Source organism: Poromitra crassiceps (assembly GCF_964638095.1).
Source record: "Poromitra crassiceps genome assembly, chromosome: 18".
Taxonomy (NCBI): Eukaryota; Metazoa; Chordata; class Actinopteri; order Beryciformes; family Melamphaidae; genus Poromitra; species Poromitra crassiceps.
The window spans coordinates 12,435,261-12,462,780 of NC_139636.1; the positions used below are offsets into that span (position 1 = coordinate 12,435,261).

Here is a 27,520-nt window from a genome sequence, read left to right on the forward strand (position 1 = left end):
CCTGCTGTGAGACGGAGCTAAACACAAAAGATGCAATATTAATAGTTTTTCATGAGATACTCAGTATTTAATATTAATACTAATACTAATAATAGAAAAGGAGAAGATACTGAATAATAACATCACAACAGTATAATCCTAATGTTAATTTAAAATTAAATATTCTTCTAAATATGGATAAAAGTCCAAAAAACATACAATTTTCTTCGGCGCTGCCGAGATTCCATTCCTTACAGCACCCCCTACTTAATAATAGTTCCAGCGCGGCTGCAAAAATATGGTGGCGCATTGTGTCAAGTGTACTGGCTCGGGGAACGATCCGGCCCCCGGTCCCTTAGGTTTCTGACAATGTGGCCCCCTGAACAATTTAGTTGAATAGCCCTGCTGTAAAACCCAGTCGCCCTCATATTCTGGTTTATTTCAAGAAAAACATTTTGGCTAGTTGAAATGAATTGGCTCGTAACTTTAAAATCTAGCAGCCATATTGGCTGGTGATAAAAAAAAGTTGAATCTCAAACCCTGCAGTGAGAGCAGGTGGTGACATAGGAGTGAGTGAGAAAAGGAGCAAATATATGATTGTTAAGACTGAATACTGACATCACAACCGTCTAATCCTAATGTTAATTTAAAATGAGATATTCCTATATGAATCTGGCTTCAAACGACCAAAATCTTTATATGATGATAATAATAATAATCAATGATGGTGGTTCACAGACGTGTGTGTGTGTGTGGTGTGTGGGGGGGACACGACAGTAATATATATATATATATATATATATATATATATATATATATATATATATATATATATATATATATATATATTTCCTTTCCTTCTTTTTATCTGTCTGGGCAGGTGCTGGCAGTTTGCTGTAGAACTAAATATTTGGGTCATATTATAACTGATCAAATGAGTGATGATGATGACATGTACAGACAGAGGCGTGTACTTTATGCTCAAGCTAACATGCTGAGGAAGAAGTTTTATTTTTGCTCAGATGATGTAAAGGTAAACCTGTTTAGAGCCTACTGTACTTCTCTTTATACTGCCCCCCTGTGGGTCAAGTTTAAACAGGCTAGCATTCAAAAGCTCCAAGTTGCTTATAATGACTGCCTGAGGATCCTTCATTACACCTTGGCTTCAAGAAGTTCTTAGGAAGCCAAGATGTAGCAGCGCCAGTGAAATGTTTTGTGGAGCAGGAGTTAGCACCTTTCATGCCCTGCTGAGAAACCTGATGTATAAGTTTATCTGTCGTCTGAATATGTCTCAGAATATGATGATTATGTTGCTGTCTCAACCCAATCTCAGTGACACGAGATACATGTCTTCCATCTGGAAACACTGGTACAGTGCCTTATTGTAGAATTGTTGAGTTGCTCTTATTGTGTTGTTTACCGGTTTTATATGTATTGTGTGTTTTTTTATTGGACCTTGTGTCTGACAAATAAAGTGATGATGATGATGATATAGCCTATGTGTGTGTGTGTGTGTGTGTGTGTGTGTGTGTGTGTGTGTGTGTGTGTGTGTGTATAGGCCTATATATATATATAAATATTCAATAGCTTGCCTTAAAGTCCCTGGAAACCAGAAATATTTCTTTATTATTTAGCATTTTGAGTTAATCACATCACAGGACCCTATGTTAATAAGCCACCAGCCAAATTTGAACGATGATGAACGTCGCAAAGTATATAAATTTAGGTTTGACAGCCATGGCAAAACTCATGAGATTTCATTATTTTTTAGAGTGTATTTTTCCCGCGGAATGTGTGGGCGTGTCCCATCTACAGCAGGGAAATTTCTGTCTCTCGGAGAGTAACCTCGCGTCACCAGGCTCTTCTCGGCGAGAAAGAGCCTGGCTCCCGCCCACAATTGATTTTGTCACCCTACTGGTTGCCGCCTAGAGCCCGCCCTAGACCGGATGGCAGCGTTTCTAGCTCGTCAACTTTCACGTTAACTTGACAATTTGAGCCAAGTATCAGAATCCTCTTTCACCGTTTTGACCGGTGTGTCAGGCGGTGGTGGCGGAGATGCCATATTGCATAAACGTTTTGTTTTATGTAACGCTAGCTTTGTTTTGATCAGACTCTAGTTTAGGTAACATCACCGCGTCAAGCTAACGGCAACAAAGACGTTGTTAGGCGCATTGCCATCCGGTGTTAATTCTGGGTCCGGGGTTTACGCCCCCATGACAAAAAGCGGGGTGGAAGGTGCCCAGACTACTCGGAGAGCGCGAGAGAGAGGGGGGAGGGAAACGGAGAAAGAGAGATGAGTGCACACACCGTGTGTGTGTGTGTGTGTGTGTGTGTGTGTGTGTGTGTGTGTGTGTGTGTGTGTGTGTGTGTGTGTGTGTGTGTGTGTGCGTGCGTGCGTGCGTGCGTGTGTGTGTGTGTGTGTGTTGCTCCGCGGCTCGGAAGAGATCTCTGTCCGTTCTTTGCCTGAGTGAGAGAGAGAGAGAGAGAGAGAGAGAGAGAGAGAGAGAGAGAGAGAGAGAGAGAGAGAGAGAGAGAGAGAGAGGAGCGCATGGCTGAAACCCGACACCTTGCTAATCTCACAAGCACAGCGCTTGGCAGAGGCACACAGGGAGGGAGACGGACAGCGAGGGAGCGCTGTCACTGGGGGCAAAGAACGGACTTGCCATAGGTGGGTGGGATTGCGTGCGTGTACAAAGGTTATATAGAGCTTATGACGTCATAAGCTCCTGCGTTTAGCACCTCGCGCACTGCTGTCTTCAATGAGGAAGTACTTTGTAGAATCTTGTAGAAAAGTGGCGATTTTAAGGCTTTGGGTTGAAAATAATGTATAATAATTTCGGAGGCACAAAATTACTAACATAAGACCCTAAATAACATAGTTAGAACGTTTTTGTGGATTTTGGTTTCCAGGGACTTTAAGGTATTAGGAAACAATATGGATTTTTTCTTTGTTTGTCTTTCATCAAGGAATTCAGATCAAATTGAGCTACAACATGCCAATTGGTTATGAGAAAACGAATAGGCTATTTCCAATTACCAATGAAAAGTCAAACTTAGTATTTCTTTATTACCTTAGCCCTTGGGGCGGCCTTAGCTGTCACAGTTTTGACACTCACACCTCGCGCCACTTGGGCTCCGTTGCCGTTGGCTAGACTGTGCTGCTGGCTGCTGCAGAGTGCCAAATGATAACAGCGTCGTGAGCTGTGAGACAGCAGCCCCCAGTTACCGATGAAGGTACGACCTTATTATGGATGGGGATAGTAATTATTCAAATTGTAAATAGCGGAAAAAATACCACTTAAAAGGCACCGTTGAGCCACTGCTGTGCCAACGTGTTATTGCTATCTGGGTGGTGTACACCATAGGTTAATCTATTGAAAGTAATCTTCAATGTCAAAATACATATTTCACCTGTATATCCACGACCACCCGTGAATGTACAAGATTGATCCTCTCTTGATCAAGATTGTCTGATGACTTCCAAGACTCCTGGCTCATGCTTTTCTAGTGTCTATTTTCTTCACATTTGGCTGTTAATTTACATTCTGTTATTTATTATTACTTGAAAATCCCTGACTGTCACTTGATTTAATATCTAAAAGCTTAACTCTGACATAAGAGTTTGAATTTCATGTGTTAACATTAACAATTTTTTTTCCCATAACCAAGAAAGATATGAGAACAACGCGACAGAAAATTAAACAAGAATACTAATCTATTTTAAACGATCAAATGAAACGAAAATAAAAAATAAAATCAATGAAAAATAAAAGTGCATTTGGGTTAGTTATGTGGGCTGAGTGGCAGTTTGGACCTCTGACGGGTAGGGGTCGCCTCAGATCTGGAACCCTGGACGTTCCCAGCCGGTCTCTTGCGTCGGCTGACTCGGCTCGCCTCTAGCTCTCCGCTCTCCTGAACATCCGCAGAAGGTGTTTCTGTGGTAGCCGGTTAGCATTATGTCGAACGTTGTGGATACTAAACTGTACGACATCCTTGGGGTTTCGCCAACTGCCACTGAAAATGAACTAAAAAAGGTACATGGATTCAGAAATGAATGTGATTGAAATGTATATTCGAGCAACAATTAATACAAAAGTAACGTTACATGAGACCACCAGTGAAATGTGGCCTAGCAACGCTAAGTTAGCTAGTTTACGCTAGCTAAAAAGATGCTCAGCATCAATATGGCAGGCTGCTCTATAGCGTAACTTAAGCTAGCGTTAATGTCAGCGAGGTATGAAAATATCAGTCTTGTTTATTAAAAAAAGAAGGAATTGCTGGGACAGCGGCTCGGAAACCGTAAAAAAATGTGATCGGTGTGCTAGCTGCTTTTGCTAACTACTGTATGTTGGCGATCAAGTCCAGCTTTCGCCAAGTCAGACAGTAAACAAGCTAATGCTAGCTAACGTTAACCAGCGCACGCAAAGAAAATAAATCGGCTTGCGTGTTCACGAATTTGGGTGGCATTGGCCAGGGCTCCAGCACTCCCTTAACTTAAACTCGTTAATTTCTCTGTAGATACCGCCTCTACGCTATATAACTTTGAATTTGTGTAACGCTTGCTTGTTAGCTAGCTAATGAATGTCACCCTTGGCGTAGCCCAGATGCCTACTGTTCTTTGTCGCCAAACTCAATGTAAAAAAATTGGCACGTTTAAGTTTGTTTAGACCTTTTGCTGATCATTAGGAGCCAGCTTTCGATTTGGTGTAACGTCAAATCTGAACTTTTAAAAGCGGTCTATGTTACGTAACGTAAACCTTCTTCAACCAAAATAATTTAGACCGTGCTGTGCGGTAGCGAGCAGTGTAGGATAAGCTGTATCATTCCGACAACAAGTGGCTATGCTCGGCTAAGGTAAGCTAATTGTTGCCAACGGCAGTGATGTGACAGCAAGGCCTCACGAGCGGTTAGCTAACGTTAGTTACGCAGGTGATACAGGTTAACAATGCTTGTGATTTGCTAGGAAAGCTAACCAACTGTTATCAACTGTGCTCTAATAGCTTGATCGCAGACCTTATGTTGATGTCACGTGTTCATTGCAGGCTTACCGCAAATTGGCGAAAGAGTACCATCCCGACAAGAACCCTGATGCTGGAGATAAGGTACGGTGCACCAAAACATATCACCATGCGCAACAAAGTGTAGCTATGTGGTCAACAATGGCGACCTAGAAACCATGTCATGTTGATGTAATCAAACAAACAACCTAGCTCGATGAAAATAGTTTAGCTAGGTTCAGATGAGAGCACAGACTATAAAGTGGCTTTTCCATAGAGGATCTACTGGAGTATTTGACTTAACTCCTCTGATTTAAAATTTGACACAAGATGATGTTATTATAGCTGTCTGACCCCCCCCCCCCATATCTTGTTTTCCCTTGTCCAGTTTAAAGAGATCAGTTTTGCATATGAGGTATTGACAAACCCAGAGAAGAAGGAGCTTTATGATCGCTATGGAGAGCAGGGGCTACGGGAGGGAGGAGGCGGAGGTCCTGGCATGGACGACATCTTCTCTCACATCTTTGGGGGAGGCCTGTTCGGCTTCATGGGGGGACAGGGCAGAGGAGGAGGACGCAATGGAGGCAGGAGGAGAGGAGAAGATATGGTACACCCTTTGAAGTAAGTATTTATTTACTTTGAGGCAATCAGCAGCTGTCTTTATTGTGTGGCTCAAATAGAACATATTGTTCCATAATCTTACCATAACTCTTACCCACTGGATCCATAACTTCCTCTCAAACAGAGCACAAGCAGTAACGCTGAATAATTCACTGTCACACACCATTATTCTCAATACCGGCGCTCCACAGGGGTGCATACTAAAGTTCAGTTCTCTACATCCTCTATACAAATGTCTCTCTAAGCCCATCCAGTACCACCCTCTACTTCAAATTTGTAGATGACACGGTCATCCTCACACTGCTCAAAAACAAGGACTCTCTCTTTGCCTATCAACATTCCATATCCCATTTTAGCACATGGTAATGTAACTTTCGCCACCTCAACATATCAAAAACTAAAGAACTGCTCTATTGGACCATCCCCCCACCATCAAAGAGAAGAGAAGGTAGAAGTGGTGGCCTCTTTCAACACCCCCATCTCCTTCTGTACCGTAGCATTATTGAACCGGTTTTCCTTTACTGTGCCAGCTGTTAGTTCCACATGCTCACAGTCAGCCAACAGCAACCAACAGGAACTAACTCTTGAAAACAATACATTTAGCCAGCAAACTCATTGGTATCACCACCCCCAACTTATCTGACTGCGTCACCTAATCCCTGATCCGCAAAGCACGCACAATCACACATGACCCAGACCACCCACTCTACCAGCACTTCACCCTCCTTCCTTCTGGCCGTAGGTATAGACAACCTATGTGCAAAAAGGCCCGTTTTGGCAAAAGCTTTGTCCCAACAGCCATACAAACTCTAAACATGTAACCTATACACTCAAGTTATTATGTGGTGTGCAGTGTCACTGTCAATTTTATGTCTGTTAGGCTACCATTTTTGTGTGTTCTATCTGTACACTGTATCTGTATCCGGTACTTTGTACAACCCCGTACCTTTTTTTGTATGTCTTACATGTTTGTGTTATGTACAAACATGTTCTGTGGAAAATAATTTCCTCTCTGAGGACAAATACAACTAACTTATCTATCTATCCATCACAGAGTTTCTCTTGAAGACCTCTATAATGGCAAAACCACCAAACTGCAGCTCAGTAAGAATGTTCTGTGTGGTTCCTGTAATGGGTGAGTCTGCTTTGAGTGAAGCAATTTCATTATTGAAATGAATCTGTAGACTCTTAAGCCCTGAGGGATGTTGGCATGTAATGACACATGTTATTCATAGATGGAAATGCCTGTTGGCATGATCGTTTCCTGATGTTTTCTAACTGTCTGCGTTCTAGTCAGGGGGGTAAAGCAGGAGCGGTGCAGAAGTGTGTGGCATGCAGAGGACGAGGCATGAGAATCATGATCAGACAGCTGGCCCCTGGCATGGTCCAACAGATGCAGTCAGTCTGCACAGACTGCAGCGGAGAGGGTAAGGATCTAAATAAAACACACTGACCAGTGTACCTAAGCATAGCTAAAACACACCCACATGCACCGCAGCACGCGTAAAGTTTTCCGATCTGTATTTGTGAGTGCAGGTGAAGTGATAAACGAAAAGGACCGCTGTAAGAAGTGCGAGGGCCATAAGGTGTGCAAGGAGACCAAGCTTCTGGAGGTGCATGTGGACAAAGGCATGAGACATGGCCAGAAGATCACATTCTCTGGCGAGGCTGACCAAGCACCAGGCACTGAACCAGGAGATATTGTCCTGGTACTGCAGGAGAAAGAACATGAGGTACCTCACATGTGTCTGTATACACACACACACACACACACCTGGACTGTCCTTATGTACAGACAGTTGCCATAATAAGCTGTTTTGATCTGAATCAGGAATTCCGTCGGGATGGCAGTGACCTTCACATGACCCAACGCATTGGCCTGGTTGAGGCTCTCTGCGGCTTCCAGATGACCGTCGCACACCTTGATGGACGCCAGCTGCTTGTCAAATACCCACCTGGCAAAGTCATCGAGCCAGGTAAACACATCCTCCTCAATACCACCTTAATTGTTTTCTCCTCTTTAGTAGCACCCTTTCTTTCATTGCTGTTAAACCTGTTAGAGAACACTTCTGTACCTACAGACAGTGTTCATGATGTTAGTGGTGCATAGCTTGCTTTTTGGGAAATTATTCAATAATTTGATGTGGTGGGGTGAAAATTTGTTTTTGAAAAGAAACATGGGGTGCAGAGCAGACTGATTAATTTAAAACATGTAATTTTTTTTCAAGGTTTTATTTCATATTTCAATGTTCCTTGGTTCCTTGTCTAGTTTCTCTTGTCTACTATGTACACTTTTGCAGACTGCAAATGTCTTTGCACAACAGGAAACTGTCCAAATAGTCAAGGGTGCACACTTTTTCACGTTTTCTCTTGCCGTGCTTTTAGGGGACTCTGTATAATGTTTGAACTCGCAGCTTGTCCTGTAGCACACAGCTTATTATACAATTACAAGTTGCAAGTTCATGGTAACAAAAGGCTCCCATCACAACATTTGTGTGTGTGTGTGTGTGTGTGTGTGACAGGCTCTATTCGAATGGTGAAGGGAGAAGGAATGCCTCAATATAGAAATCCATTTGAGAAGGGAGACCTTTTCATCAAGTTTGACGTCCAGTTCCCTGACAACAACTGGATTAGCCCCGAAAAACTGACTGTAAGTTACAAACTCCCAGGCCATGGCATGTTGTTTAATAAATGAAATGGTAATGTCCTGTTTTGCCCACCTTTGACCTTAAGTTCTAGTGATTGCATTTTCACCACATATATATATATTTTTTTTTGCATCTATTTCAGGAACTTGAAGACTTGCTGCCTGCTCGTGCTGAGAATCCCGTTATCTCAGCAGATGCAGAGGAAGTTGACCTGAACGAATATGACCGGGGTCAAGGGTCAGGTGGTGCCAGGAGAGAGGCCTACAATGATAGCTCTGATGAGGAGGGGGGGCATCATGGCCCAGGGGTGCAGTGTGCACACCAATAGACTCATCCATCCACACACACACACACACACACACACACACAAAATAAATACATACATCCCTTGAGTTCCACCGATCCCACCGGTCAAGACTTGATGCACATATGCATATTTCTCTCCTTTCCTGGTTCCCATGTAAATGAGCGACGCACACACATATCCACTCTCTTCAGTTCCAGTGTGCCCATCAGTCAGAGAGTTGCTGGATATGTGACCACCATTTTGTGTTTATGGGTTGTACTGCTTACCCAAACTTCCAGCAAGACAGTCATCCCATTCTCAGGGGGTTCACAGACTCGACTTGACTTGAACCTCCCCATACTCACCCTAGGCTTTTTACCTTCCACTGTGGGAAAATGCCAGTCTAGTGTATAAAATGCAAATATTGTTGACTATCTTGTATAAGGTGTAGTTTAGTCTCTTGTCACACACAAGCGCATGCTGCTTCTTGCCGAAGAACTCACACATCTAGATCGGGAGCTTAGGGCACCGCATAAAGATCTGCCACTGGAACTGTGTAAACTTCTGTGTTACTGCTATCAAAGTGCCCTGCAGTCAATAGGAACTGACCCAACAACAGCCCAACATGTCCCCTATGCAGCCTGCTGAGCGTGGCACAGGGTTGTAATGCTCCTCTAATGTCAACTCGACTCTGACGTTACTTCCTGTCAGCGCAACTTCCACATCACTTCCTGTCAAGCTCAACTCCCACATCTAAATATTGCTAGAATATTAAAGCCCCAAGTATAGCACCTCTCAGCCAGGCACCACGTTTTCTTAGTTCGGAATTGAAGCTTTTGTGTGTTTGTTGGTTTGAATGTTGGTGTGATTGAGATGAGAGAACTTCAACCTAAGTTGTGCACTCTTTTATTTGAGAGGAGGACACGCGTATGTATGCGTGTGTTTTTTGATTGGACGGACGGCTCCGTGTGCAGGGGAGCTGCTGTAGAATGTTCTGGCTTATTCTGCTGATAGGTGTCAGTGCTGTGTGTTGGACTGCAGTGTGGGTGGACACTATTTAAGATCAATTAAAGAGGAGTTTTTTTTTTGTATGTTTATTTGTTGAGACTATCCCACCTGGGTAGTCTTTTGCCCTCTACTCACCAGGACCTGCAGTTCTTCCTCCTGAGCAGGAAAACCTCTGGGCCCTACCTCTGTATTCTGTATTATACATATCTCCCCATTGTAGAGTCGTTAGCCAAATTAATGTCCATCGACATGTTTCAATCAATATTCCCATTATCCCCATAGACCTGTAAATACCAGCTCTAGTCCGTAGGTGCATTCACAGTCTACAGTGGTGTCCTGGTAGTCGAAACACCACTATGCGAGTAATGGCTGAAAGTCATGCATGAATTTTGTTGATATGAAGGCGAGTCAATGGCACCTCCGTACACTGTTGACATGCACCTCTGTGACCCATTGTATATGTCATTTAGGCCATGGGAATAATGTCTACAGATAACTAAAGGGGTCATTGATAATTCATGACATTATTGTTGATGCTTATGTTTGTCAAGATGATAATTAAACTGTATAATAAACAGTCACCATAAGAATGCTGGATTTGTCTTATTTTGTATGCACAATTATGCATTCTCACTTTTTTTTTTTTTACAAGTGAATTGTTCTGTAGGGACACAAACATGAAACACATCTCTGGTATAGAATCAAAGTAGTTCAAGATACATCAGACAAGAATGAATCTGGCTTGATATCAAGAATCAGGTGTAAACAGCTGTGTGGGCCTTAAAGCGTCAACCTTGTGATGGAAATGAGAAGAGTCTTATTGGATAGTGTTTATATCCATTGTGATAAGTATGAGGCCAGGTGTTAGTCTGCTCCATCTTCTGTTTCTGAGCTAGTGTGGAGGGTGACTGGGCCTAGGAGTTCCTTGAACCCAGCAGTATTCCTGAAGGGGAGAAAAAAGACATGTATTATTATTATTATTTGGTGTTTGTTTCTTGTCTGATTCAAAATGTCATCTTACCTGACTCGTCTGGACTCCATGATGTAGGAGCGCTCCCTCCTTAGCTGCGCCAGTCGCTCACTGACAACTGTCTTCTGCTGGCTCTTGTCCTCCTGAAACACACACATATGGATGTTTATCACATACTGGGAGATGGTAAATATGTTTATTGTACACATGTATGTGCACACATACTTTACCTGTGGTAGATCATGTGTGACATGCCATAATGTGTCTCCCTGTTTCAGGCCAAGCAGATCTTCCTCTGCCTTCCTGTTCTGGATGATTGACAGACGCTCCTGAACCTAAGACAAACACGAATTCATCATCTTTGGGAAATGTGCAACTAACTCAAACAAGAAACTCATGATGAATGAAGTAAAAATTGAAAGAGTATCTGAAATCAAATTTCTGTGAGTTAAAATTATGCTAGAAACCGCACATAAATTATATAGATTTTAACTTTACAACATAAACATTCTAAATTGAACCCCAGCTCACTTCCTGTTTTAGTGATGGCTAGAACAATAGGACAGGACTGCTAGTCAGGACTGACAATTCCTTGGAAACCGCATATAAAAGTCAAGTCAAGTTTATTTGTATAGCCCTAATTCACAAGCATGTCCCAGAGGGCTTCACAGAAAGCTAAAACATCAAAGTCAATTGCAATATTATATCAAGTCAAAGATATTCTAAATCAAACTACGTTATTCACACATTACTGTTCCTTTATACTCTCATACATTACCTAATGTGGGGGAATACATATAAAACTAACACTACTCCAATCTTCATCCTTCAAAAGAGAGCCATAAAAATTATAAATAAAACTACTTATAGAGAACCAACTGACCCATACTTTATCAAACTAAAAACACTAAAATTGAAAGATTTGGTTGACTACAGAACAGTTCAAATTATGTACAGAGTGAGCCAAACATCAATTATACCTAACAGTATCCAAAAGCTGTTTCAAGTGAGAGAAATTCATCACGAATTAAGAGGAACCTGTTAAAAAAAACTAGTCAGGAGGACAAATACTAAATATCACTCCAGTTAAAGGAGTTAATCTGTGGAATAACTGCAGTGAGGAATTGATGACATGCAGAACACTTAATCATTTCAAGCGAAAGTTTAAAGATGTGATCTTGAATATACAGAATGGATTATATATCATAATTGCCATGCGCTGGACTCTGTATAATGTTTGAACTCCCAGCTTGTCTTGTGTAGCACACAGCTTATTATACAATTATTACAAGGTGCAAGTTCATGGTAACAACACAAAGGGCTCCCATCACAAAATGTGTGTGTGTCTGTGGCAGGCTGTATTCGAAAACCCAGTGAGGGGTGAGACCTTTTCAAGTTTGGCATCCAGTTTCCTGACAACAATTGGATTAGCCCTGAAAAACTGACTGGGGGAGAGCCGAGACTAGCACCATGCTTCCTCCGACATATGCGCAGTTGCCAGCCGCTTCTTTTCACCTGACGGGGAGCTTCACCGGCAGGACGTAGCAAGTGGGAGGATCATGCTATTCCCACCAGTTCCCTTCCGCCACGACCAGGCACCCCGACCACTAGTGCAGTGACCAGGACACATACCCCCAATCCGGCTTCCCACCCGCAGACACAGCCAATTGTGCCTGTATGGACGCCCGACCAAGCCGGAGGTAACATCGGGGTGCGAACCTGCGACCCTCATGTTGGTAGGCAGGGAATCTACTGCTACACTACCCGGACAACCCACTCCTATACAAATGTATATTGCTTGAGAATTTGCTGTATATGCTGTGAATTCAATTGACTATTCTTGTTGTTTGTTCTATATTTCTTTTATTCTTCATCTTTTGTTCTGTTTTTCACCATGTTCAAAATAAATCAAAATCTAAAATGTAATCTAGAAGTGCCTCAGAGTGACACGAACACATCTGCCCAATCAAATATGCTTGTCTCCTTCTTACAGGGAGAGTATCCGTCTAGCTCTCACCCTCAGTAGTTGTCTCTCTCTGTCTCTCTGCTGCCTCTGTTCCACCTTTCTCTGTGTGTCCGTCAGGCTGGCAATTGTCTTCTCTCTCTCCATCGCTGACACTGGCTCTCTCTGCATCATCGTAGAGTCCCTCGTTGCCTCCGTGTCTGAGAAGCTACAGTCTGCCTGTAAAACAGAGAAAGTGCAATATAATGAATATTGAAGGTGGATAAACAATGGGGAAATCATCACATACATCTAAGAGAGTCTTCAAGTCCGAGAGATCATGAGCATGAGAATGTAATGCCAGTCTTACTGTGCCTTCTGACATATAGTCATGGTCCTCAAGGTGAAGCGGTTCAGGCTCCTTCAGGTCCCTCAGCACCGACTCTGTTTGGGTGGGACACATTTCCGCCTCAGCCCTTTCTCCGCCCACATGTTCTCTCTCAGTGGATAGTTCAGAGGTGAGGGCACGCACGTGCTGCTTGATCTCAGGAGAGCCTGCAGAGAAAAGTGGCTCCACGACGTCTAACGTCTCTGCTGCCAAAGTGTGTGTTTGCAGGTCGCTCTCAGCAGGGCCTTCTATCTTCTCTGGTTGATCTGTGGTTGACCTCTGCTCCTCCAGGGCCACAGACTCCATCTTGAACACATAGGATCACAACAAGGCATGAATGTAAGTAAGAAAGAATGACAGAAAATCAGATGAGATACTGCGACACATTAATACCGATATCTGACGGATACTCTTCACTCTTCATCCCTACCGGTTCTGCTGTGCTGCATTGCTCATCTGCAAGCTGTGTGTGTGGGTGATTTCTGGAAGCAGACTGGAACAGAGAGTGGTCCGACACCTCCGCGTGGCTCTCTCCAGATGTCTCCTCACTGTGTGTGTGTTTGCCCGTGCCGCCTGCGTCACCGGGGCCCTCCACAGTCTTCACGCCGCGCTCAGCATCCTGGTTCTCTGCTGCACTTCTGACTGCCGCCTCTGTCTGCCAGTCACTGTCATCTTCTGGCGGCTTGCTCCAGGCTGAGGTGATCAAAGAGGCCTGGTCCTCGTAGCTCTGTGGGGTTTTCCTTGGGCTGCCCTCTGCCTGTTCCTCCTGGGATCCTCCCTCTGCATTGGAAGTGTTTGTTGCATCTGACACACACAAGATCTCCAAGTAGGGCAGGTCCTCCTCCATGGCCGCACCGCAGCCTGGGAAAATGCACAGTAAGGTATGTTGTAATTGCAGTTGTGTGACTGAAAGTATGTAGGTCTCGTTCTGTATTTATGCTCGGCTGCGCTTGCACTACCTGTACAGACGGCCTGATTCTCAGAGCCATCTTCAGCTGCTGGCGCTCCATTTGGTTCTCTTCCGGCCCTTCCCATCGAATCAGCGGTGCTGCTATTTGGAGCTGTGACTGGCCCAGTGCTGCAGTACTGAGCTGTGATTGGCCCAGTATTGCTGTTCTGAGCTGTGACTGGCCCAGTGCTGCAGTACTGAGCTGTGATTGGCCCAGTATTGCTGTTCTGAGCTGTGACTGGCCCAGTGCTGCAGTACTGAGCTGTGATTGGCCCAGTACTGCTGTTCTGAGTTAAGTCTGAATCAGTGACCAATGGGGAGTTGGAAGTCAGAGGGGCAGGGGCATCTGAGGTCAGGAGTCGGAGCAGGCTGGTGAGGCGCTGCTGTTGAAATTCTGATTCATACTCATCCTGCAGAGCTTGGAGACACTGTGCACTCTAACACACACGTGTGTGTGTTAGAGTACACACACACACACACACACACACACACACACACACACACACACACACACACACACACAAGATTTAACATAATTATTAACATTATTACAAGTCTATGTGCTACTGTGGTATCTTCCTTTGAGCAGGACGCTGTGATTGTCTCGTGACTCACCATGCCCAGTAGTGTGGGCAGTGCTGCAGAAACCTGCACGTCCTGGAGCTCCATCAGCTGGGTTAGCAGGACCAGGACACACGCTTCCCACTGGGGCTGGGGACACCCTGCTAGTACACCACCGATCTGGGCCTGGGCCTGGGGCTGATGGGGGTTGTGCTCTGGGTGGATTTGGGTCTCAGTCTGTGTCTGCAGGGTGGAGTGGATTTGTCTCAACCTTCTTACACAGCCTTCTCTTAAAGCAGCGTGCCTCTGCTTCCCCTCTATAGGAAAAAGAGGAAGACAGCAAATGGGCAGATACAAAGGGAAACCAGCTCTAACAGGAAAGCGCACAGAAATAAACCAAATGAAAATACATTGATCTACCCTCTCTTGGAGGCTCTGGCCCCTGCAGATCCTCAAGGGAGACCCCATGCAGCAGCCTGAGCAGGTACTTTCTCTCCTGCTCCTGAGTCAGCACCAGCCACTGCAGCACTGCCTGCTGGGAGTAGGCCAGAGGTTTTCCCCCCACTGCTGTTCACAATGTACTGCAAGTCTTTTAGCCATTATTTGACAAATACTGTATTTTACACCACATAATGATGTCAGAATAATTCTAATTCATTTGAGAGGATGATGCATAAACATCCATAAACAGATAGAGATACAGCACCTGCTGTGGTGATGCAGAGATAGAGTCTTCCTGTTCCTCTCCCTCTTCTTGCTCACTCTGTAGCCACAGAGCGGCCTGCTCTGTTTTCCCCCGACTGTGAACACATGGCCTGAACAGACCGAGGCAAAGACTGGGTCAGTATGTAGCTACTATCATGCCTCTGAGTGGCAAAGTGAGCTACTTGGTGGGCAGTCAGCATATTTTCAGTGTAAAAGTCTATGAATTGTTAAGTGTTCATCTGCTCACCATGTCTCCCAGGATTGCTGTGCAGCCAGGAGAGCACCGTAAGACGTTTTCTCTCTCTGAGCTCTGAGAGTGGACAACCTGATGTATAGGCCCAACAGCCGCAGGGTTTCCATGTCCAGCCTGGAGGGGTAAACAATGAATATGATTGGATTGGCAATCAGAGTGGCATGATCTGAATTTTCCAGGTGTGGTAGACCCACTTACTGGGTAACAAATGTAAATTAGACCTGAATGTGATGTGTCTCATGTGTCATACCTCTTGCTCAGGGTGGTGAGTGTGTCCCTTTCTTGTTGACGAGATGTGTGTAACTCAGACAGGAGAGTTATGGCAGACCAGGACTGTTCCCTGGAATCAGGACGGCCTTTAAAAAATGTCGCCCTGTGTGCCCTGCAGTAAAATCATCATTTCTATTTAATTTTAGTCTGTTTTGGACCCAGGCAATATTGTTTTAGGGGAGTTTTGAACTTGATTTTACTTTTTTGTTTCAGATCCCCCCCATTTATTTTCCATTATAGTTTTAATTTTGGCCAGGAATCTTGGTGTGTGTGTGTGTGTGTGTGTGTTACCTGTATATCCTGAACCCTCCTGGCAGCTCAGCCAAACGGAGCATGTCACCTGATTCCAAAGCCTCCTCTGCGAGATCCTCCAGCCTCTCCTCTTCCTTGTCTCGTTGCCATGGCAGCAGGGTCTCCCAGACACTCAGACCTGTGGAGTCAAAAACAAAAACAGGAATGCGAAGCATCTGAAGCAGGTTGTATAACGCTGTCTCCATCGTACTGTGTGTTGTTCTGTTTTATGCTGATGACACTGCAGAGTAAATGGTCCTCACTGTAGTGCTCCTGTAGCATCTCTGTGTAAAGCATGTGGGTGACTGCGTCATACTTCACTTCCACCAGCAGGAGGAGTTCTGAGAGGGAGAAGCAGCCCCAGGCCTGCCCTCTACCCACTAGCCTTTTACCCTGCCACAGAGAGGGCAGTATGCCTTGAACACCTTCTGACACCAACCTAAGGACAGAAACACACGTTGATATGGTTTTGGTGGTAAGATGAAAGCCTCCAGTGTATGAGGGAGGGCGTCAAAGCTAACTACAGTGGAATCCACTTATATTGATCAGAAAGCTTGGTCCTGAATCATTCCTATTACCGGTACACATGCTGTTTAAATAATTCACTTATAGTGATCAATACTCTGCTTACAGTGATCATTTTGGGCCTTGTCCCACCTGAGAACAATGGATTTTTTTTTAACTACAGTAATTTGATTATTTTTTTACGTACAAACTGCCAAATAGGAGCCAACGAGATACAGCAGCGATACTCGGTGCATGTCTGTCTGTATATGGAGAGATGGCAGCTTCTCTGTCTACGCGAATGTGAATCAGCTGAAGGCCTAACTTACTGTATGGATTTTTAAAGTGAATAACATTCATTTACTTTATATGTAGCTACTGTATTCATGTACAAATGTCAATTAGATGGTAATCTGCATGAGAAATAAAGAAAAATAAAATCGGTAATAATGATCATCCGCATATAGTGATCAATTTGATCCGTTCCAAGGTGATCACTAAGAGGAGTGCACTGTATTCCTTGAATTGAAGGTCCTCACTTGGCCCAACACTGCCTGGCTGCACTCCTCAGTCTCCACACACCCCCAGTCCTCTGCTGCTGTCTTTTCCCTGCCAGTGTCTCCCTCTGCAGGTAGGAAGCAGAAGAGGAACGGGTTGTGACGGATGGAGCAGCTGCCTCTGGAAGAGAGGAAGTCTGCTCCAATGCACGCACATTACCTGTGAACGGTCTTTGTCGATGAACCCCGAGTCTGATCTGCTGTAAGCCGTTTGGAAAATGGTTGTGTCTGTGTGTGGGCGCACGCAAACCAGCGGCTGTGGCCTGACGACGTCTTGCGTGTCCATCATATACAGAGTGTTGAGTTTCCCTGAATTTAGTAGCTGGAGGTCCCAGTAGAGCTGAAGACAAACAATACTGACTCTTAGATACAGAAAAGCAATATTGAAAACAGTAGGAAAGGTCAGCGTCAGCAGTCAGGCAGCATTCGAATTCTTTACTCTGATTTTAAATGATTTTCATACAGTCATATACATTTCATATACCAGATATAAAATTCCAATGAACATTTAATTTATGTACCATTTCCTTCTTTTCTCTCTCCTTCTCCATTTCTAGGAGAACATCTAAAACATTCTCACCAGCACAGGACCAGCCCTCATCATCACCTGCAATCTGAAAAAGCCAGTTCAGTTACAGAATGGTTCATGATGATGCATTTCATCAAATGACAACTGCTCTTATAATGTTCGTGTTTGTATTTGCAAGTCTGGGCTGGGCTGTTGGTCAATGAATTACCTTCTTTATAGCCAAATGTGCATCATCTGTGGTGGAGGGCACATGGAACACTTTGCGGAAGAGGACACACACATCTTCAGAGGAAAACTTTGCTCCGACAGAGATGCCCAGAGATCGGTACAGACCAGCGACACACTCCTGAAGAGATACACAAAGTAAAATTAGATACAAACATACACACGGACAACAAATGTGGTTCTCAGCAAACTTGCACGTCTTACCCGCTCCATGTTTTCACCACTGTGGGCTGATAAATTATACAGGCTATCACTATGGTTACAGCAGTAACAGTTGGATCAGGTTACAAAGCAACAAAAGTGACAGTTTCTCTGTCAATAGGAGAGCTAGGTGATACATGAGCACATGACATGACACATGACACCTGTGTGAAAACTGCCTTGAAGACTCTGTAAACAACTAGTGAAAGTTGCTGGATCCCCGCCTGAAACTGTCTCAGTTGTCAGTCTGGCCTCATACGTCATTATACACTATTATGTCATCATCATGCATTCTATACTGCATGTCTTCTTAATATCAATTTAGCATCTGTCTGTGGGAAAAAAGAAATGCCACAAATAAGAGTGAAATCTTTATTTTGTGTAAAATGTAAAAGTAAACAAGGTCACCTGATTATGTAACATACTGTTCATACAGTAACAGACTTCATACAGTGCTGGAATTGAACCTGTACAGTAAACATAATGCTAATTTTATAGCAAATACGACTATTGAAATAACCTGATGAAAAGGTTGTGGACAGCAGCCTGTAACTACTGTATGTAAAACAGAAGTACTGTAGAAGAAACATCAAAATGCAAGTTAAATGTTAACTTGTTAAAAATGATAAGCAATCTCTAGTGTAGCAGGCCTATAAAGATTCAGTGCTACATGAGTAATGTGAGACTGCTTGCAGTATTAATCCCTTTATAAACAATAGAACAAAAATACACAACATGATTGGACAGATTTACTTTGGTATCGGGGAACAAAACCCACTGAGATGTGAAAGGCAAATTTGAAGCAAGGCCTATTTTATATATTTGAAATAGAGTTCAGTCTAGGCTCTGTGTCAAGCGAGCTTTGTGCTTGTAATTCCATTGCTACAAAACCCTGGTGGCCAGAACATTGATCAAATGTGGACAAAGTAACACAAGATAAATATTGATAATATATCAAAATGTTGAAAAATGCAACATTCCATATGCAGTCCTTAGCTGGATTGAGGGTAACTGTGCCTAGTTACATTGAGTGTGTGTGTGTGTGTGTGTGTGTGTGTGTGTGTGTGTGTGTGTGTGTGTGTGTGTGTGTGTGTGTGTGTGTGTGTGTGTGTGTGTGTGTGTGGTGTGTGTGTGTGTGTGTGTGTGTGTATGTGTGTTGTGTGTGAGCGTGCGTGCGTGTGCAGGACAAAGCAAGCATTATGAGGGGTTGCCATGTATGATCTTGGGGCACTTCTCTGGAGCTATGCAGTAGCTGTTGTGTAGAACCAGTCCAGCAGGACACTGGCAACCTGGAACACAAGGCTTGAAGCAGTGGCTCTCTATCACCCCCAGTGGTACATCAATGTTAAAGCAGGTTACGGGACAAGGAGGACCGCACTCATCGAACACAAAGCCCCTCTCCACTGGACAGCCCACCGCTGTGGAGGGACAGATGACACAAGTGATAGATTGAGAGAATTGGTGTGGGTAATAAAGAGAGAGGGAGGGTTATGGATCATACCATCACACAGTTAAAGGGGTATAAGTAATAAATGACTTATTTCGACCCCTACAATTGCAACAACAGCAAACTACACTGCACTTTATTAGGAAGACCTTACTACTACTGGGTAGGTATCAGCTTTCAGCTCAGTGTGTCAACCAGCTACCAATGTGAGATCCGCCTCAAGGTTCAACGTGTTACATTCTGAGATGCTTTTCTGCTCACCACAGTTGGTAAAGAGGTTATCTGAGTTACTGTAGCAGCCTTTCTGTCAGCTCCAACCAGTCTGACCATTCTCCTCTGACGTCTCATCAACAAGGCGTTTCCGTCCGCAGAACTGACACTCACTGGATGTTTTGTTTTGTTTTTCGCACCATTCTGGGTAAACACTAGAGAGACTGGTTTGCGTGAAAATCCCAGGAGATCAGCAGCTTCAGAAATACTGAAAGCAGCCTGTCTGGCACCAACAACAACCACGCCACGGCCAACATCACAGATCACATTTGTCCCAAATTCTGATATTGGTTGTGAACATGAACTGAAGCTGTTGTATCTGCATGATCTTATGCGTTGCACTGCTGCCACTTGACTCTCTGAATGGATAATCGCATGGATAAGCAGGTGTAGCGTCAGGCGGTGTTCCTAACAAAGTGCTCGGGGAGTGTATTTCTGTCATAGCCCTTCCCTCTTCCCAATACACTGTAAAAAATATACTGCTTTGTCATTTCTTTTCTTGGATTGAGAACGAAATGTCTTGCTTGTAGCACCATCCTCTGTTGAACAGTTGAAAATGTGTGCAGGTGTGTGTGTGTGTTGGGGGGAGGTACTGTAGCTGTCTAGGTAGCAGCCTGTGCATGCCTGTGTATAATGACAGTCTGTGAACAGTATGTATTGTATGTATACATTATGTTATTGTATTTTAACATAAGTGACTTTATGTATCAAGACACATTTCTCTGGGGACGATAAAGTCTATCCTATCGTGTCCTACTCACCGCACAGCGACGGGCTCCTCCACTGCAGGATGACTCCGGCCTGTCTGCACTGCCCGGCGTAGGCCTCCAGTGTGTCACACAGACACTCATCAGTATTGGCCCCGCAGGCACACAGGTCATACACACACGCCCCGTGCCACGGCTCGGGAGGCACCACCCGGTGGCAGGGCTTGAACACGGCAGACTTTAGGACCTTGCAGCGAGCGTTAGCCCCCTTCCTGGCCTGGTAGCCTGCATCCTTACAGGGGTCAATGTCCTCACCTTGGCGACAGGATGAGAGGGAGTGGCTACGGTTCTCTACCTAAAATGATGGCAGATGCACACAGATGAAGTTATGTGCCCACAATGAACTTGCTGGCTCAATCTTTATAACCTTTTAAATTTCTTCTAAAAGATTTCAATATTTCTATAGACTTTTATGTATACTTTATCTTGTTACTTCCTTTTATGGTCTCTTGTTTTATCTTGTTTTGTATACTGTTTATTACATAATTATATATTTTATATATATTTTATATATATTTACACACACACACACACACACACACACACACACACACGCGCGCGCGCGCGCGCGCACATACACACACATACATTCAATAAAATTAAAATAAATTACCCTCCAGCTGTTGCCAAAGTCTGCTTCTGATAGGCTGATCTGTCCACTGGGCATGCGGAGGTCATCCTGGTGGTAGTTGTTGAAGTTTCCACACAGCCCACAGGTGTGGCTCTTGTAGGAGCCAGGCACACTCACTTCCAGGTGAGAACGGCCACTCCACAGCACCTAAGTGTGGACCAGTGATTTAGGAGCATCCAGTAAGTAACTGAACTGTACAGTGATATACCGAGAGGTGATGTAAGAGACATGGAGCAGCTCTGTACCTTTAGCCCAATGTTAGTGTTGAGTAAGACTGTGTTGGTTTGGCGCTCGACGTAGATGTAAGGTTCTTTGAGGAAGGGCAGGGTCACCACCTCATCATTGACCTGAAGATAATAGAAATGGCTGATAATACAGTGGATGCACACAACAAACACAACTGTACACACACATTTTGTAGTAGGATACACAAACCTTCACAACCCAGTCCTGGAGAAGCTGCACTGTGACATCTGCTATGAACACAGTCACCTCTTTGGTCCAGGACACTCCTTTGCGCCCACGATCATCATTAGTGGCATGAATACTGCACACAAAAAACAAATATTTCTTTTGCTGAATTTGGAAAGTGCATTTACTGTTTCACCTGAGCCAAAGACATGATCAATATAAAACCACTGCTGGGATTCACATATACTTAACATGTATCTCGCCAAACATGTTGACCAATCATGAGCACGAATGACCCGGCTCACCTGAAGTCTCCGCCCTCGCAGTCCTGAGCCAGGACATATGTGCACGCCCCCTGGAAGTGCAGCATGCGCCCATCAAAGGTGCGGTAGTGAGGGTCTCCGAAGGCGATGCAGGTGGCTGGACGAGGCAGGCAGTGTGGACAGCACACACCTGGGATTACCGCTGGCATCTCGTCCTGAGAGCCAACACACACACACACAACACACACACACACACACACACACACACACACACACAGTTCAACTACACGTGCTGTGCAAATATGAGCAACCCAGGAAAGTCGGGGGGAAACTATATCAAAGTAGCACAGTGTCAAATGGGGCTGTGAGGACTTGGAATTTCAGATACTTCATGTACTGTACAGCAGTGACTCCCAGCCGTTTTCATATCAAGGATCACTAATTTAATACAAATTAGGCCCACAATCCCCCATTTCACCCAAATCTGAGATTTTTTATTATTATTGTTAGATATGATTTTGTCCAGAATTCCATGACTATCTGTATCATAGGCAGAGGGATAACAGTGACCAAAACAGTCTACATTTCTTATTAATGTCTTGTAAATCACTGTAAGTGAAGTTTAATAAATCATCATTTTGCTTTTGCTCAAAGACCCCTGGTGGTCCCCGGACCCCACGTTGAGAACCACTGCTCAACATTTCAGACACAGAGAGAGAGAGAGAGAGAGAGAGAGAGACAGAGAGAGAGAGAGAGAGAGAGAGAGAGAGAGAGAGTGTGTGTGTGTGTGTGTGTGTGTGTGTGTGTGTGTGTGTGTGTGTGTGTGTGTGTGCGTATACTGACTGTTGCACAGGTGAGGGGTGGGCAGCGCTCGCTGTGACAGTGCACAGCTCCAGACACACAAGTACAGCCGGTGCACTCATCCACCTCCCACTGTTCGTTTGACTGATAGTCTGTCCCCTGGTACGTGCACGACACCCCCGTGTCTACAACACAATAAGGGGATAGGTCAATATAAGTGAGGACATTCAACAAAGACAGCCAGTGATGCTACCAACTGTGCTGGGTGGCTGTAATACCTTGGCATTCATAGCAGCACTTCCCTGGGATCTTCACTTGTATCTGGCCATCCTGACACAGCACAGGTAAACACTCCTCGATGCTGCACTCAATATGGCCCAGCTAAGGATGCAATATAGAAAGGATTGATCCATATTCCTCCAACACAAACTCTATTTCACATGAAGCATTGCATGATCGATTAGTGTTCATTAGGGGTGGGGGAAAAAATCGATACACCATAGTATCGCGATATTTTGCCTGACGATATTGTATCGATATTTGGACGCCAAGTATCGATATGCCAGGCCACCGGGCATCTGCCCGAAGCGCCCGATGTTGCAGTCCGCGCCTGCAGTGGCATATTGAGTCCAGAGAAGCTTAATAATGTAGCCTACATGTGGGGCAAAAACAAAACTAAACAAAAAAACACTGCATGTTTTACTTCCGGTGAGGTCAAGGAAAAGGTAGGAAAAGGAGTTAGACAATATATCGAAATATCGCAATATTCATTATATCGCAATACTAGCATATCGCAATATCGCAATACTATCGTATCGTGACTCAAGTATCGTTTTAGTATCGTATCGTGGGCATCTGGTGATTCCCACCCCTAGTGTTCATGTGTGTGACTCACGTTACAGGCACATGTGACGCAGTCGTCATCGCTGTCTGTCCAGCTGCTGCCATTGGGCACACGTCTCTTGTGGCCCTCAATCACACAATCTGAATGACACAGTTGTTGTATTAGGAGCATTAGGAGCACAGCATGGATTAGGAGAACCCTCACAGTTATGCATGTTTTACTAGCAGGGAGACTTGAACATGGAAGGGCAGAGAGAACAGAACTAGGGAAAGAGACATGGAGGACGTATCTCACCTTCACACACAGGACAGCACGAGTCTGGAGGGGTGAACTGTTCATTGGGAGGGCAAGTAAGCGGTAAGCAGTTCTGGTGAAGGCAGGTCCATGTCAGGTCCTATATAACAGACACACAGTATCACTGCACCACACAGAATCACAAGACTCAACATTCACTTTAATAGCCACAGTAAGTGATCAGATTACAAATGAGGAATTTGACTTAGTGCAAGTAAGCAGTGCAGTGGTCACATCAACAGTAGAAGAGAAAGCAATACAGAAAAACAATCACAAATTATAATCACAAAATATAAAGTGCTTAAAGTGACATATGATGGGGGGCAGCGGTAAGATAATGTCTGTGGGGGACAATAACAATATCACTTAAAGGTGCATGAAGTAAGCTTGTTACTCTCTTATAGCACAAAATGACCACAGTATATTTGATAGGTTTGTGGTTCATTATCAGTGACTCAGCAATTACTTTGCCAGCTGCTGAAATTTCTGGCCTTCAAAACCTCACTTTCCAGCCAATAAACTCTGTTTTGGAAAGAAAACTCAGAATGCCAAAGCAGGAGTATTTAGATACTCTATATTATATACAATACACTCTCTGGAGTATTTAGATATATTATATACAATACACTGTGGAGTATTTAGATATATTACCCCTTCACTGGCCGTTCTTGTTGGATCTCTGCCCTAATTAGCTGGCAACAATGCAGAAGCAACACCAAACGGTTTGGCGTTGTTTCTTGGTCACCGATAGTGGTAGAGAAAAGTGATAGATTACTTAATGCATCTTTAATATTCATAATAATATTCATAACACAAGACCTACAGACTCAACACCCTACCAAGACTTATATTAAAAAGGGCGGTGGTGTGGTACCTTGCACTGACAGGTAAAGCAGGGGTCATCAGTAGCCAAGACCTCATTACCGATCAGGGTAGCTGTGCAGTTACTGAGAGGCTCTACACACACACACACACACACACACACACACATACACACACACACACACACACACACACACAAACACACACGTTACAGAGCTGATTGACATTACGGTACATATTTACATATAAGTAAATGATGGAATGCAGTTTGACTTGTGGGGATGTACAGACGTGCGCAGACAGGACAGCAGGAGTCTGGTCCAGAGAGCAGGATGTTGTTCTTTGGACAGTCCACTAGGCTGGGACACTGCTTACGGTAACATCTCAGGTGCTGCTCCCCATCCGGCATCACCTGGGACACACAGCGTAGCTTAGAGTAGACTGTGAACCTGCATGATTTCACTACTACTACTGTACTGCAATCTGAACTACTATTTCTAATAATAATAACAATAATAACAATAATAACAATAATAATAATAATGGTAATACGGTAATACAATTTATTTATAGCACTTTTTGAAACAGTGTTGCCAAATGCTTTAGAAAACAACAAATAAAGAAAATATTATAATATAAACAAAAAGATATGAAGGAATTCACAAAATCAACAATGAGTGCGTTTACATGCAGACAATAAACAGTTTATTAGCGGATTTCTAGACTTACCTGATTATTCAAGTGGTCATGTAAACAGCATAAACTGATAAGCTTTATCCGTTTATGGTCATAAACGGGTTATGAGAAAACCGATTAACACACCTAGGTTTTTGGCCAATAACCTGTCTTTTGAGTGCATGTATACAGCGTATCAGGTTTCTTGTGGGTTTATACATTTGCGCATGTACAAGTTGCATGTAAAAAGTTGAATTACCGCCGCCTTCTGGAGAGAAATCCGACTAATTGACTGAATCATGTAAACCCGGGTTTTTCCTATTGTCGGATTATTAAAGTGCATGTAAACGCAGTAATCAGATTATTGCCATAAACTGATTACTCACAGTTATCAGTTTATTGGTGTGCATGTAAACGCACTCAATGATGCATCACGCCCAGGTATCAGGTTTGTGTGTATTGTACCTCACAAGTGCAGATCTGACAGGGGTCGTTGGCCGGTTGGAAGCTGTCCCCTGGGCCGTACACTCTGCCCTCAAATACACAGTCTACTCAAACACACCGTATAAAATGATCAAACACCAAAAGCTGGAACAAGCAAATATGTCAAATACTAAACACACAACTGTTATTTCACAGGAAGATGGATGGCACCAGAGAGGACAGATATACGTGTTCTCTTACCTGCGCACACGGGGTACCAGAGAGGACAGGTATGCGTGTTCTCTTACCTGCGCACACGGGGCAGCACTCGCCAGGCACGCTGATGGTGTTGACACAGGGAGACAGACAGTGCACTTCGGAGCAGGTGGTCACCCCATCCACGCACATACAGGTCATACAGGGGGTGGAGTCTGCGAACCAGCTGCTGCCCTCGGCATGGTCCTCTCCTCCATACATACAACCTGAGCAGAGGTGTTGTTGTGTCAGCAGTTTTTCCTCCCTGTGATGAAGCTTCTCTTTGGTCGATGGCGTCTGTTTTAACGGTCTATGGTTTTACCTCTACAGCGAGGACAGCAGCCTCCTGATTCAGTCACTCGATGCAGACAGGTCAGTTTAGGACACTCAGGAGACACACAGCGCACCTCACCTGCCTGGAGAAGTATCGCAGGTTAGCACATAAACACAGGAGGAAATATACAGAGAAAATACAAAGAGGGGAGAGTCAGACCTGGCAGGTGCATGTAGAGCAATGGTTAGACCTGAGGGTCCATTTCTGCCCGTCGCTGTACTCCTGTCCCTCCAGCATACACACTAAAACCAAGAGAGTGAAAGAGAGAGAGAGAGAGAGAGTGAAAGAGTGAAAGAGAGAGAGAGAGAGAGAGTGAAAGAGAGAGCGAGTGAAAGAGAGAGAGAGAGAGAGAGAGAGAGAGAGAGAGAGTTTAGTACATTCTTGCAAATATTACAGGGATTGGTCGGATTTTGCATGAAATACTGTGATTGTAATTTTGCAACTTCCTGGAGAGACTCATTATACACGCTAAGAATTAGCAGGCCTGCACATATCATGTATGCTAACAATCAAGAAGTACCTGTGCACTGAGGGCAGCATTGTCCTGGCTTGGTGACGGGTCGGGCGCATTGGGTGGGCGGGCATTGGAGGGGCACACAGGTGACCGTGCCCCGGACACAGGTGCAGCGCTGGCAGGGGCTGGAGGAGGGAGTGAAGGTGTGTCTGTGAGTGTGGACCACACCCTCGTACAGACAGGAGTCGCACACGGGACAGCAGGCGTCTGAGGGGAGTGGATGGGAACACTGGACCGGACAGGGTCTCTTGTGACAGGTCACCACCTCGTTCTGACCAACAAGGTAGAAGGAGAGAGAGAGAGAAAAAAGTTGGAGTTGGGGTTATCTGCGCATTTGGTTTTAGCCTCAACGTAAGCTTCAGCCTGCTTCTCATGCTGAGTCTCAGACAAGGACCTGCGAAATCCTCTGCAGGCTCTCTTTAAAACAGCCGTACTTTTCCATACATGTAGCAATCACAAAAAAACTGTACTTGCCTTAAAGCCACAGTTGTTGTCCATCAAAATGGGCTATTTCTTTCTGTAATATTGCATAGTTTTAAATACAGAAGGTTTTTTGTGCTGTCTGCACCTGTAATTTCTGTTCTTCCGGATGTGTAATTCCGGGTTTCCACCAATAGCCACAGCAGAGAGGACGCTGTTTCCCCGCTGGGAAGCAGAACAACAACAATGGGCATTTTCAATTGAAAAGACAGACCAAGACAGGCTCTATTCAAAACTATGCAACACAGTACTGTTTTTGTGTGATTTCTGTATGGAAGAGTAGGGCAGCTTTAAAGAGAGCCCGCAGTGGATTTTGGGGGTCCTTGTCTGAGACTCAGCATGAGAAGGAGGCTGAGTGTCACACTGAGGCTAAGGGTTTCTTATAGTTATAGTTCAGTAAGAGAC

General features: G+C 44.3%; 5 protein-coding genes across 5 annotated transcripts in view; 1 reads left to right on the top strand and 4 right to left on the bottom strand.

Moving 5' to 3' along the window:
* The first annotated feature begins 3,890 nt into the window (after window positions 1–3,890).
* Window positions 3,891–10,117, top strand: dnaja2b (DnaJ heat shock protein family (Hsp40) member A2b). Its single transcript, XM_083655207.1, has 9 exons — window positions 3,891–4,013; window positions 5,022–5,081; window positions 5,365–5,597; window positions 6,652–6,732; window positions 6,891–7,024; window positions 7,134–7,330; window positions 7,429–7,573; window positions 8,120–8,247; window positions 8,388–10,117. Exons 1-9 carry the CDS (start codon window positions 3,936–3,938, stop codon window positions 8,571–8,573), a joined length of 1,242 nt encoding a protein of 413 aa, XP_083511333.1. The 5' UTR covers window positions 3,891–3,935; the 3' UTR covers window positions 8,574–10,117.
* Window positions 10,118–10,308: 191 nt separating this feature from the next.
* LOC310793329 (uncharacterized protein) lies at window positions 10,309–13,955 on the bottom strand. The gene is made up of 6 exons (XM_083655130.1): window positions 13,799–13,955; window positions 13,270–13,700; window positions 12,822–13,145; window positions 12,527–12,691; window positions 10,740–10,844; window positions 10,309–10,652 (listed from the first exon to the last, which is right to left on the bottom strand). The coding sequence occupies exons 1-6, from the start codon at window positions 13,872–13,874 to the stop codon at window positions 10,557–10,559; spliced, it is 1,197 nt and encodes a 398-aa protein (XP_083511256.1). The 5' UTR covers window positions 13,875–13,955; the 3' UTR covers window positions 10,309–10,556.
* Window positions 13,891–14,980, bottom strand: LOC310792939 (uncharacterized protein; the record flags this gene model as incomplete). Its single annotated transcript, XM_083654701.1, has 5 exons — window positions 13,891–13,930; window positions 14,047–14,225; window positions 14,404–14,666; window positions 14,770–14,916; window positions 14,974–14,980. 5 exons carry the CDS (start codon window positions 14,978–14,980, stop codon window positions 13,891–13,893), a joined length of 636 nt encoding a protein of 211 aa, XP_083510827.1.
* Window positions 14,981–14,998: 18 nt separating this feature from the next.
* LOC310792940 (uncharacterized protein) lies at window positions 14,999–17,896 on the bottom strand (the record flags this gene model as incomplete). Its single annotated transcript, XM_083654702.1, has 8 exons — window positions 14,999–15,164; window positions 15,302–15,421; window positions 15,558–15,689; window positions 15,869–16,007; window positions 16,132–16,307; window positions 16,912–17,066; window positions 17,667–17,804; window positions 17,888–17,896. The coding sequence occupies 8 exons, from the start codon at window positions 17,894–17,896 to the stop codon at window positions 14,999–15,001; spliced, it is 1,035 nt and encodes a 344-aa protein (XP_083510828.1).
* Window positions 17,897–19,060: 1,164 nt separating this feature from the next.
* The window catches only part of kcp (kielin cysteine rich BMP regulator), a gene marked incomplete at its 5' end in the record, with an annotated part of 32,180 nt that continues 23,720 nt past the window's right edge, over window positions 19,061–27,520 (bottom strand). Inside the window, 17 exons of the mRNA XM_083654703.1 lie at window positions 19,061–19,302; window positions 20,363–20,663; window positions 20,982–21,146; window positions 21,245–21,346; window positions 21,435–21,546; window positions 21,716–21,888; window positions 22,517–22,659; window positions 22,753–22,855; window positions 23,370–23,458; window positions 23,613–23,712; window positions 24,487–24,569; window positions 24,726–24,846; window positions 25,575–25,657; window positions 25,841–26,014; window positions 26,110–26,203; window positions 26,281–26,363; window positions 26,642–26,906. Of these exons, the coding sequence (XP_083510829.1) occupies window positions 19,082–19,302; window positions 20,363–20,663; window positions 20,982–21,146; window positions 21,245–21,346; window positions 21,435–21,546; window positions 21,716–21,888; window positions 22,517–22,659; window positions 22,753–22,855; window positions 23,370–23,458; window positions 23,613–23,712; window positions 24,487–24,569; window positions 24,726–24,846; window positions 25,575–25,657; window positions 25,841–26,014; window positions 26,110–26,203; window positions 26,281–26,363; window positions 26,642–26,906 (2,412 nt within the window). The 3' untranslated portion in view covers window positions 19,061–19,081. The remainder of the gene's footprint in view (window positions 19,303–20,362; window positions 20,664–20,981; window positions 21,147–21,244; window positions 21,347–21,434; window positions 21,547–21,715; window positions 21,889–22,516; window positions 22,660–22,752; window positions 22,856–23,369; window positions 23,459–23,612; window positions 23,713–24,486; window positions 24,570–24,725; window positions 24,847–25,574; window positions 25,658–25,840; window positions 26,015–26,109; window positions 26,204–26,280; window positions 26,364–26,641; window positions 26,907–27,520) is intronic.

Bases quoted from the DNA above. Each gene is read 5' to 3' on its own strand.
- dnaja2b (XM_083655207.1), top strand. From the start codon at position 3,936: ATGTCGAACGTTGTGGATACTAAACTGTACGACATCCTTGGGGTTTCG. The intron at 5,082-5,364 runs GTACGGTGCACC...TCCCTTGTCCAG, and splicing joins ACCCTGATGCTGGAGATAAG to TTTAAAGAGATCAGTTTTGC. The intron at 6,733-6,890 runs GTGAGTCTGCTT...TCTGCGTTCTAG, and splicing joins CTGTGTGGTTCCTGTAATGG to TCAGGGGGGTAAAGCAGGAG.
- LOC310793329 (XM_083655130.1), bottom strand. From the start codon at position 13,874: ATGGGAAGGGCCGGAAGAGAACCAAATGGAGCGCCAGCAGCTGAAGAT. The intron at 13,701-13,798 runs GTAGTGCAAGCG...GCATTTTCCCAG, and splicing joins GAATCAGGCCGTCTGTACAG to GCTGCGGTGCGGCCATGGAG. The intron at 13,146-13,269 runs GTAGGGATGAAG...TATGTGTTCAAG, and splicing joins AATGCAGCACAGCAGAACCG to ATGGAGTCTGTGGCCCTGGA.